Raw genomic sequence first — 13,547 nt, forward strand, 5'->3', positions numbered from 1 at the left:
TTTAATTCCTACTAAATTCCTACAAGCAGCAAGTAACAATGTAAATGATTGGCTAAAATGCTAACATGCTAACTGACACAGTGCTAACTGACACTCACCTGGTTCTCTGTACGAGTAATGGCTGTGAGGAAGATGAGGACGGCAACAAAGAGGCTGATGCACAGGTGCAGGTGGATGGTGGTCCTGGGGCCTTGGATGGGGCGGACCAGTGAGAAGGTGAAGATGCAGACCAGCAGGCACATGAGTGACAGGCTCAGGCCCACCCGGGTGATGAACTGCAACTCAAACCTGTGCTGTTGAGGAGAGACCGTCAGTTGAAGAGGCTCAAAGGGTCACCTGGCCTGCGTCTTACCTCCACGTCGTAGAGCGCCATGAGCACGGCGAAGGAGCTCAGGTGGTCGCAGGAACACACGGTGGACTCGGCGTTGGACTCCACCCGAGTGCAGCCGCGAGAAGACCAGCTGCCGCCCTCCTGGGAACCATCCCAGAACACACAGGTGTGCTGACTACCATTCACCTGGGAGGGACAACAAATACATGAACACATGTTAGATCCACTATGGACTGGACTCTCACTATTATGTTAGATCCACTATGGACTGGACTCTCACTATTATGTTAGATCCACTATGGACTGGACTCTCACTATTACGTAGATCCACTATGGACTGGACTCTCACACTACTATGCTAGATCCACTATGGACTGGACTCTCTCACTATTATGTTAGATCCTCTATGGACTGGACTCTCACACTATTATGCTAGATCCACTTTGGACTGGACTCTCACACTATTATGTTAGATCCTCTATGGACTGGACTCCCACTATTATGTTAGATCCACTATGGACTGGACTCTCACACTATTATGTTGGATCCACTATGGACTGGACTCTCACACTATTATGTTAGATCCACTCTGGACTTTACTCTCACACTATTATGTTAGATCCACTATGGACTGGACTCACACACTATTATGTTAGATCCACTATGGACTGGACTCTCACTATTGTGCTAGATCCACTATGGACTGGTCTCTCACACTATTATGCTAGATCCACTATGGACTGGACTCTCACACTATTATGTTAGATCCACTATGGACTGGACTCTCACTATTATGTTGGATCCACTATGGACTGGACTCTCACTATTATGTTAGATCCACTATGGACTGGACTCTCACTATTATGCTAGATCCACTATGGACTGGACTCTCACTATTATGTTAGATCCACTATGGACTGGACTCTCACTATTATGTTAGATCCACTATGGACTGGACTCTCACACTATTATGTTAGATCCACTATAGACTGGACTCTCACTATTATGTTAGATCCACTATGGACTGGACTCTCACACTATTATGTTAGATCCACTATGAACTGGACTCTCACTATTATGTTAGATCCACTATGGATCGGACTCACTATTATGTTAGATCCACTATGGACTGGACTCTCACTATTATGTTAGATCCACTATGGACTGGAATCTCACACTATTATGTTAGATCCACTATGGACTGGACTCTCACTATTATGTTAGATCCACTATGGACTGGACTCTCACACCATTATGTTAGATCCTCTATGGACTGGACTCTCACTATTATGTTAGATCCACTATGGACTGGACTCTCACTATTGTGTTAGATCCACTATGGACTGGACTCTAACACTATTATGCTAGATCCACTATGGACTAGACTCTCACACTATTATGTTAGATCCACTATGAACTGGACTCTCACTATTATGTTAGATACTCTATGGACTGGACTCTCACACTATTATGTTAGATCCACTATGGATTGGACTCTCACACTATTATGTTAGATCCACTATGGACTGGACTCTCACACTACTATGCTAGATCCACTATGGACTGGACTCTCACTATTATGTTGGATCCACTATGGACTGGACTCTCACTATTATGTTAGATCCACTATGGACTGGACTCTCTCACTATTATGTTAGATCCTCTATGGACTGGACTCTCACAATATTATGTTAGATCCACTATGGACTGGACTCTCACTATTATGTTAGATCCACCATGGACTGGACTCTCACTATTATGTTATGTCCACTATGGACTGAACTCTCACTATTATGTTAGATCCACTATGAACTGGACTCTCACTATTATGTTAGATCCACTATGGACCGGACTCTCACACTCTTATGTTAGATCCACTATGGACTGGACTCTCACACTATTCTGTTGGATCCACTATGGACTGGACTCTCACACTATTATGTTAGATCCACTATGGACTGTACTCTCACTATTATGTTAGATCCACTATGGACTGGACTCTCACACTATTATGTTAGATCCACTATGGACTGGACTCTCACACTATTATGTTAGATCCACTATGAACTGGACTCTCACACTATTATGTTAGATCCACTATGGACTGGACTCTCACACTATTATGTTAGATCCACTATGGACTGGACTCTCACACTATTATGTTAGATCCACTATGAACTGGACTCTCACTATTATGTTAGATCCACTATGGATCAGACTCACTATTATGTTAGATCCACTATGGACTGGACTCTCACACTATTATGTTAGATCCACTATGGACTGGACTCACACACTATTATGCTAGATCCACTATGGACTGGACTCTCACACTATTAAGTTAGATCCACTATGGACTGAACTCTCACACTATTATGTTAGATCCACTATGGACTGGACTCTCACACTATTAAGTTAGATCCACTATGGACTGAACTCTCACACTATTATGTTAGATCCACTATGGACTGGACTCTCACACTATTAAGTTAGATCCACTATGGACTGGACTCTCACACTATTATGTTAGATCCACTATGGACCAGACACTCACACTATTATGTTAGATCCTCTATGGACTGGACTCTCACACTATTATGTTAGATCCACTATGGACTGGACTCTCACACTATTATGCTAGATCCACTATGGACTGGACTCTCACTATTATGTTAGATCCACTATGAACTGGACTCTCACACTATTATGTTAGATCCACTATGGACTGGACTCTCACACTATTATGCTAGATCCACTATGGACCGGACTCTCACACTATTACGTTAGATCCACTATGGACTGGACTCTCACACTATTATGTTAGATCCACTATGAACTGGACTCTCACTATTATGTTAGATCCACTATGGACTGGACTCTCACTATTATGTTAGATCCACTATGGACTGGACTCTCACTATTATGTTAGATCCACTATGGACTGGACTCTCTCACTATTATGTTAGATCCACTATGGACTGGACTCTCACTATTATGTTAGATCCACTATGGACTGGACTCTCACTATTATGTTAGATCCACTTTGGACTGGACTCTCACTATTATGTTAGATCCACTATGGACTGGACTCTCACACTATTATGTTAGATCCACTATGGACTGGACTCTCACACTATTAAGTTAGATCCACTATGGACTGAACTCTCACACTATTATGTTAGATCCACTATGGACTGGACTCTCACACTATTAAGTTAGATCCACTATGGACTGAACTCTCACACTATTATGTTAGATCCACTATGGACTGGACTCTCACACTATTAAGTTAGATCCACTATGGACTGGACTCTCACACTATTATGTTAGATCCACTATGGACCGGACACTCACACTATTATGTTAGATCCACTATGGACTGGACTCACACTATTATGTTAGATCCACTATGGACCGGACTCTCACACTATTATGTTAGATCCACTATGGACTGGACTCTCACTATTATGTTAGATCCACTATGGACTGGACTCTCACGCTATTATGTTAGATCCACTATGGACTGGACTCTCACACTATTATGTTAGATCCACTATGGACTGGACTCACACTATTATGTTAGATCCACTATGGACTGGACTCTCACACTATTATGTTAGATCCACTATGGACTGGACTCTCACTATTATGTTAGATCCACTATGGACTGGACTCTCACACTATTACGTAGATCCACTATGGACTGGACTCTCTCACTATTATGTTAGATCCACTATGGACTGGACTCTCACTATTATGTTAGATCCACTATGGACTGAACTCTCACACTATTATGTTAGATCCACTATGGACTGGACTCTCACACTATTATGTTAGATCCACTATGGACTGGACTCTCACTATTATGTTAGATCCACTATGGACTGGACTCTCACACTATTATGTTAGATCCTCTATGGACTGAACTCTCACACTATTATGTAAGATCCACTATGGACTGAACTCACACTATTATGTTAGATCCACTATGGACTGGACTCTCACACTATTATGTTAGTTCCACTATGGACTGGACTCTCACACTATTATGTTAGATCCACTATGGACCGGACACTCACACTATTATGTTAGATCCTCTATGGACTGGACTCTCACACTATTATGTTAGATCCACTATGGACTGGACTCTCACACTATTATGCTAGATCCACTATGGACTGGACTCTCACTATTATGTTAGATCCACTATGAACTGGACTCTCACACTATTATGTTAGATCCACTATGGACTGGACTCTCACACTATTATGCTAGATCCACTATGGACCGGACTCTCACACTATTACGTTAGATCCACTATGGACTGGACTCTCACACTATTATGTTAGATCCACTATGAACTGGACTCTCACTATTATGTTAGATCCACTATGGACTGGACTCTCACTATTATGTTAGATCCACTATGGACTGGACTCTCACACTATTATGTTAGATCCACTATGAACTGGACTCTCACTATTATGTTAGATCCACTATGGACTGGACTCTCACTATTATGTTAGATCCACTATGGACTGGACTCTCACACTATTATGTTAGATCCACTATGAACTGGACTCTCACTATTATGTTAGATCCACTATGGACTGGACTCTCACTATTATGCTAGATCCACTATGGACTGGACTCTCACACTATTATGTTAGATCCACTATGGACTGGACTCTCACACTATTATGTTAGATCCACTATGGACTGGACTCTCACACTATTATGTTAGATCCACTATGGACTGGACTCTCACTGTTAGAGTTTGTAGGTGACGAACCCCAAGATGCAGAGAAGGCGGAAGGCATTGTACGAAAAAACATGATTTAATTATACACTAAGGCAAAACAACAAACGAAAGGATAACAAAAGGCGCGCACAAGGCGGAGAACAAACTTGGCTATGAACAAAAATAGCACAGAGGCTAACTGTGGACAAGAAACCAAAAACACTTACTGTGACACGAAGGAACTAGGACATGAGCAGAGTGAAACCAAAAGTAGACAGAGCTACAACAACAAGTATTAAGAACAACGACACGACAGGTAGGAACGACAATGATCCAGCAATGACTGGAGGAGAAGGCAGGTTTAAATAGTAGCTGGCTGATTGACACCAGGTGTGGCCAGGTGCCAATCAGCCACAGCTGAGGGGAAGCAGCACTCAGGGAGACACTCAGGAAATGAAGACAAAATAAAAGCGCTGACAGAAAACTAAGACAAACACAGAGAAAAAACTAAAACACAGTCAAACTGTCAGGGACAAGCCTGACACTCACACTATTATGTTAGATTCACTATGGACTGGACTCTCACTATTATGTTAGATCCACTATGGACTGGACTCTCACTATTATGTTAGATCCACTATGGACTGGACTCTCACTATTATGTTAGATCCACTATGGACTGGACTCTCACTATTATGTTAGATCCACTATGGACTGGACTCTCACGCTATTATGTTAGATCCACTATGGACTGGACTCTCACACTATTATGTTAGATCCACTATGGACTGGACTCACACTATTATGTTAGATCCACTATGGACTGGACTCACACTATTATGTTAGATCCACTATGGACCGGACTCTCACACTATTATGTTAGATCCACTATGGACTGGACTCTCACTATTATGTTAGATCCACTATGGACTGGACTCTCACGCTATTATGTTAGATCCACTATGGACTGGACTCTCACACTATTATGTTAGATCCACTATGGACTGGACTCACACTATTATGTTAGATCCACTATGGACTGGACTCTCACACTATTATGTTAGATCCACTATGGACTGGACTCTCACTATTATGTTAGATCCACTATGGACTGGACTCTCACACTATTACGTAGATCCACTATGGACTGGACTCTCTCACTATTATGTTAGATCCACTATGGACTGGACTCTCACTATTATGTTAGATCCACTATGGACTGAACTCTCACACTATTATGTTAGATCCACTATGGACTGGACTCTCACACTATTATGTTAGATCCACTATGGACTGGACTCTCACTATTATGTTAGATCCACTATGGACTGGACTCTCACACTATTATGTTAGATCCTCTATGGACTGAACTCTCACACTATTATGTAAGATCCACTATGGACTGAACTCACACTATTATGTTAGATCCACTATGGACTGGACTCTCACACTATTATGTTAGTTCCACTATGGACTGGACTCTCACACTATTATGTTAGATCCACTATGGACCGGACACTCACACTATTATGTTAGATCCTCTATGGACTGGACTCTCACACTATTATGTGGACCGCTCGCCTGTGCATCGGCTGGGAACATCTCTACGCTGCTGACCCGTCTCCGCTCGGGATGGTGTCCTGCTGGCCCCACTATGGACTGGACTCTTACTATTATGTTGGATCCACTATGGACTGGACTCTCACAATATTATGTCAGACCCACTCGACATCCATTGCTTTCGGTCTCCCCTAGAGGGGGGGGGTTACCCACATATGCGGTCCTCTCCAAGGTTTCTCATAGTCATTCACATCGACGTCCCACTGGGGTGAGTTTTTCCTTGCCCGTATGTGGGCTTTGTACCGAGGATGTCGTTGTGGCTTGTGCAGCCCTTTGAGACACTTGTGATTTAGGGCTATATAAATAAAGATTGATTGATTGATTGAGATCCACTATGGACTGGACTCTCACACTATTATGCTAGATCCACTATGGACTGGACTCTCACTATTATGTTAGATCCACTATGAACTGGACTCTCACACTATTATGTTAGATCCACTATGGACTGGACTCTCACACTATTATGCTAGATCCACTATGGACCGGACTCTCACACTATTACGTTAGATCCACTATGGACTGGACTCTCACACTATTATGTTAGATCCACTATGAACTGGACTCTCACTATTATGTTAGATCCACTATGGACTGGACTCTCACTATTATGTTAGATCCACTATGGACTGGACTCTCACTATTATGTTAGATCCACTATGGACTGGACTCTCACTATTATGTTAGATCCACTATGGACTGGACTCTCACACTATTATGTTAGATCCACTATGGACTGGACTCTCACTATTATGTTAGATCCACTATGGACTGGACTCTCACTATTATGTTAGATCCACTATGGACTGGACTCTCACTATTATGTTAGATCCACTATGGACTGGACTCTCACACTATTATGTTAGATCCACTATGGACTGGACTCTCACACTATTATGTTAGATCCACTATGGACTGGACTCTCACTATTATGTTAGATCCACTATGGACTGGACTCTCACACTATTACGTAGATCCACTATAGACTGGACTCTCATACTATTATGTTAGATCCACTATGGACTGGACTCACACTATTATGTTAGATCCACTATGGACTGAACTCTCACTATTATGTTAGATCCACTATGGACTGGACTCTCACTATTATGTTAGATCCACTATGGACTGGACTCTCACACTATTATGTTAGATCCACTATGGACTGGACTCTCACTATTATGTTGGATCCACTATGGACTGGACTCTCACTATTATGTTAGATCAACTATGGACTGGACTCTCACACTATTAAGTTGGATCCACTATGGACTGGACTCTCACTATTATGTTAGATCCACTATGGACTGGACTCTCACACTATTATGTTAGATCCACTATGGACTGGACTCTCACACTATTATGTTAGATCCACTATGAACTGGTCTCTCACTATTATGTTAGATCCACTATGGACTGGACTCTCACGCTATTATGTTAGATCCACTATGGACTGGACTCTCACACTATTATGTTAGATCCACTCTGGACTTTACTCTCACACTATTATGTTAGATCCACTATGGACTGGACTCTCACTATTATGTTGGATCCACTATGGACTGGACTCTCACTATTATGTTAGATCCACTATGGACTGGACTCTCTCACTATTATGTTAGATCCACTATGGACTGGATTCTCACTATTATGTTAGATCCACTATGGACTGGACTCTAACACTATTATGTTAGATCCACTATGGACTGGACTCTCACACTATTATGTTAGATCCACTATGGACTGGACTCTCACACTATTACGTAGATCCACTATGGACTGGACTCTCACACTATTATGTTAGATCCACTATGGACTGGACTCTCACACTATTATGTTAGATCCACTATGGACTGGACTCTCACTATTATGTTAGATCCACTATGGACTAGACTCTCACGCTATTATGTTAGATACACTATGGACTGGACTCTCTCACTATTATGTTAGATCCTCTATGGACTGGACTCTCACACTATTATGTTAGATCCACTATGGACGGGACTCTCACTATTATGTTAGATCCACTATGGATCGGACTCACTATTATGTTAGATCCACTATGGACTGGACTCTCACTATTATGTTAGATCCACTATGGATCGGACTCACTATTATGTTAGATCCACTATGAACTGGACTCTCACTATTATGTTAGATCCACTATGGACTGGACTCTCACTATAATGTTAGATCCACTATGGACTAGACTCTCACTATTATGTTAGATCCACTATGGACTGGACTCTCACACTATTATGTTAGATCCACTATGGACTGGACTCTCACTATTATGTTCGATCCACTATGGACTGGACTCTCACTATTATGTTAGATCCACTATGGACTGAACTCTCACACTATTATGTTCGATCCACTATGGACTGGACTCTCACTATTATGTTAGATCCACTATGGACTGGACTATCACTATTATGTTAGATCCACTATGGACTGAACTCTCTCACTATTATGTTAGATCCACTATGGACTGGACTCTCACTATTATGTTAGATCCTCTATGGACTGGACTCTCACACTATTATGTTAGATCCACTATGGACTGGACTCTCACACTATTATGTTCGATCCACTATGGACTGGACTCTCACTATTATGTTAGATCCACTATGGACTGGACTCTCACACTATTATGTTCGATCCACTATGGACTGGACTCTCACTATTATGTTAGATCCACTATGGACGGGACTCCCACTATTATGTTAGATCCACTATGGATTGGATTCACTATTATGTTAGATCCACTATGGACTGGACTCTCACTATTATGTTAGATCCACTATGGACTGGACTCTCACACTATTATGCTAGATCCACTATGGACTGGACTCTCACATTATTATGCTAGATCCACTATGGACTGGACTCTCACACTATTATGTTAGATCCACTATGGACTGGACTCTCACTATTATGTTAGATCCACTATGGACTGGACTCTCACTATTATGTTAGATCCACTATGGACTGGACTCTCACACTATTATGTTAGATCCACTATGGACTGGACTCTCACACTATTATGTTATATCCACTATGGACTGGACTCTCACACTATTATGTTAGATCCACTATGGACTGGACTCTCACTATCATGTTAGATCCACTATGGACTGGACTCTCACTATTATGTTAGATCCACTATGGACTGGACTCTCACACTATTAAGTTAGATCCACTATGGACAGGACTCTCACTATTATGTTAGATCCACTATGGACTGGACTCTCACTATTATGTTAGATCCACTATGGATCGGACTCACTATTATGTTAGATCCACTATGGACTGGACTCTCACTATTATGTTAGATCCACTATGGACTGGACTCTCACACTATTATGTTAGATCCACCATGGACTGGACTCTCACTATTATGTTAGATCCACTATGGACTGGAATCTCACACTATTATGTTAGATCCACTATGGACTGGATTCTCACTATTATGTTAGATCCACTATGGACTGGACTATCACTATTATGTTAGATCCACTATGGACTGGACTCTCACACTATTATGTTAGATCCACTATGGACTGGAATCTCACACTATTATGTTAGATCACTATGAACTGGACTCTCACTATTATGTTAGATCCACTATGGACTGGACTCTCACACTATTATGTTAGATCCACTATGGACTGGACTCTAACACTATTATGTTAGATCCACTATGGACTGGACTCTCACACTATTATGTTAGATCCACTATGGACCGGACTCTCACACTATTATGTTAGATCCTCTATGGACTGGACTCTCACACTATTATGTTAGATCCACTTTGGACTGGACTCTCACACTATTATGTTAGATCCACTATGGACTGGACTCTCACACTATTATGTTAGATCCACTATGGACTGGACGCTCTCACTATTATGTTAGATCCTCTATGGACTGGACTCTCACACTATTATGTTAGATCCACTATGGACTGGACTCTCTCACTATTATGTTAGATCCACTATGGACTGGACTCTCACACTATTACGTAGATCCACTATGGACTGGACTCTCACTATTATGTTAGATCCACTATGGACTGGACTCTCACACTATTATGTTAGATCCATTATGGACTGGACTCTCACTATTATGTTAGATCCACTATGGACTGGACTCTCACACTATTATGTTAGATTCACTATGAACTGGACTCTCACACTATTATGCGAGATCCACTATGGATTGGATTTTATCAATATTAAAATCCCCTAACGAGCAGGGAAACCTGTGAAACAGGCTTGTCGGGATGATATAGCCTCCTGTAATTAATTGCTTTCATTTGTTGTGTATGTACAGTATTGCAAGTGGCAAGTCTTTTCATTTTCTTTATTACCATTTGACATTTGAGGAAGGCAAAGAAAAACTCTCTACCTGTTGGGTGTGGTGAAAAGTTAGCGTGACGGGCGCGTCCAGGCGACTTGTGTTGGCGTTGGTGACGGAGACGGTCGCTACTTTGGAGTTGACGATGAAACTCCGGTTCGTCTGCAGATCCATGCCACCGTAGTAACCGCTCGTGGGGATCTCCAGGTTGGCGTAGCTGAGCAGGAACACGGTAGCAAAACCTGGAACAATTAGAATTGAGGCTTATACGGTTTGTCCAAATGGTCCCATGAGGGGTGTGAACACCACCTGGGAACTGGGAGGGATCTCCAGCCACTGTACTCATCTGGATATCCAACTGGACTGGCTTGGTTGATAACGTCACAGCACCCTCAGGTGGAACCGGTCCTTTGTGTGAAAGCAGTTCCAGTTCTGCAGACACAGATAAAACATGCCTCACCACTTACCACACAGGAACATACCACTGAGACGTACCCGTGTAGGTGGAGGACCTCCTTGCTCTGGGGGGTTTCATGAAAGGTCCGACCAATCTCAGAGCGCTCTCAGCTATGTCCAGAAAGATGGACACTTTCTTGTTGTCTCTGAGGACCCCGCTGAGCAAGATCTGGTCAATTAGATCCAACAATGCCTGAAGCCACAGAGGAAGACTAGCATTTGTGCTATGTTGGTTGTTATACTGCTCGGAGTTCGCACTTTTGCTTTCTAACAGTAATAAATACACTCTTAGAAATAAGGGTTCTAAAAGGGTTCTTCAACAAGGGCTGAGGTTCTAACTGGAGCCATTTGCTTCTGAAAAACCCTTTCCCGAAGAAAGGGTTTTTCAAGGGTTCTTGGTAACGCTAATGGTTCCAGTAAGAACCATTTTGATCCAGAGAACCCTTTAAAACCCCTTTTCTGAATAGTTGGTTTTAAAAGGGTTCTCACTAACACTAAGGGTTCCAGTAAGAACTATTTTGATCCAGAGAACCGTTTTTGGAAGAAAGAGTTCTTCAGGGATTGTTGAAAGCATGGGTAAGATCCTGTGTCCTGTGTTTGTTCAATGTCAACATGATAAATGACCACAATACAATATAAACTAAACTGATCTGTAGAATACAATATGGTTCTTTATAGAACCCTCAGAAGACAAGACGGTTATCGGTGAAAACCTTTGAAAAAGGATGTTTTTAGAACCCCCTGTGTCAGGTCTAGATGAAACCCTTGAAACATGAAAGAGTTCTTTGTGGAACTCCCTGTGTGAGTTCTAGATGAAACCCTTGAAACATGAAAGGCTTCTTAGTGGAACTCCCTGCGTGGGTTCTAGATGAAACCCTTGACAAACGAAAGGGTTCTTAGTGGAACTCCCTGTGTGGGTTCTAGATGAAACCCTTGAAATACGAAAGGGTTCTTAGTGAAACTCCCTGCGTGGGTTCTAGATGAAAGTCTTGAAATACAAAAGGCTTCTTAGTGGAACTCCCTGTGTGGGTTCTAGATGAAACCCTTGAAATATGAAAGGGTTCTTAGTGGAACTCCCTGTGTGGGTTCTAGATGAAACCCTTGAAACATGAAAGGGTTCTTAGTGGAACTCCCTGCGTGGGTTCTTTGTAGAACCTCTCATGGGGGGTTCTGGGTGGAACCTTACACACACAGTTCTAGGTAGAACCCTCCAAAAGGGTTCCAGGTGGAACCTTTATAAAAAGGTTCTACCTGGAGCCAAAAAGGGTTCTCCTATGAGGACGAGCCGAAGAATAAGGGTTCTAAAAGGGTTCTTCAACAAGGGCTGAGGTTCTAACTGGAACCATTTGCTTCTGAAAAACCCTTTCCCGAAGAAAGGGTTTTTCAAGGGTTCTTGGTAACGCTAATGGTTCCAGTAAGAACCATTTTGATCCAGAGAACCCTTTAAAACCCCTTTTCTGAATAGTTGGTTTTAAAAGGGTTCTCACTAACACTAAGGGTTCCAGTAAGAACTATTTTGATCCAGAGAACCGTTTTTGGAAGAAAGAGTTCTTCAGGGATTGTTGAAAGCATGGGTAAGATCCTGTGTCCTGTGTTTGTTCAATGTCAACATGATAAATGACCACAATACAATATAAACTAAACTGATCTGTAGAATACAATATGGTTCTTTATAGAACCCTCAGAAGACAAGACGGTTATCGGTGAAAACCTTTGAAAAGGGATGTTTTTAGAACCCCCCGTGTCAGGTCTAGATGAAACCCTTGAAACATGAAAGAGTTCTTTGTGGAACTCCCTGTGTGGGTTCTAGATGAAACCCTTGAAACATGAAAGGGTTCTTAGTGGAACTCCCTGCGTGGGTTCTAGATGAAACCCTTGACAAACGAAGGGGTTCTTAGTGGAACTCCCTGTGTGGGTTCTAGATGAAACCATTGAAATACGAAAGGGTTCTTAGTGGAACTCCCTGCGTGGGTTCTAGATGAAAGTCTTGAAATACAAAAGGGTTCTTAGTGGAACTCCCTGTGTGGGTTCTAGATGAAA

The 13,547-nt window shown here is 42.1% G+C and overlaps 1 protein-coding gene across 2 annotated transcripts in view; it reads right to left on the reverse strand.

The window, feature by feature from the left end:
* The window catches only part of LOC133620674 (adhesion G protein-coupled receptor E3-like), a 55,520-nt gene that overhangs the window by 15,145 nt on the left and 26,828 nt on the right, over window positions 1-13,547 (reverse strand). For both annotated transcript variants that reach the window (XM_061982274.1, XM_061982273.1), the window contains 5 exons: window positions 11,547-11,700; window positions 11,361-11,483; window positions 11,103-11,293; window positions 353-517; window positions 99-293 (listed from right to left, as the gene is read on the reverse strand). In XM_061982274.1, coding sequence (XP_061838258.1) covers window positions 99-293; window positions 353-517; window positions 11,103-11,293; window positions 11,361-11,483; window positions 11,547-11,700 — 828 coding nt within the window. The remainder of the gene's footprint in view (window positions 1-98; window positions 294-352; window positions 518-11,102; window positions 11,294-11,360; window positions 11,484-11,546; window positions 11,701-13,547) is intronic.

The sequence above is a fragment of the Nerophis lumbriciformis genome, linkage group LG24 (assembly GCF_033978685.3).
Source record: "Nerophis lumbriciformis linkage group LG24, RoL_Nlum_v2.1, whole genome shotgun sequence".
NCBI lineage: Eukaryota > Metazoa > Chordata > Actinopteri > Syngnathiformes > Syngnathidae > Nerophis > Nerophis lumbriciformis.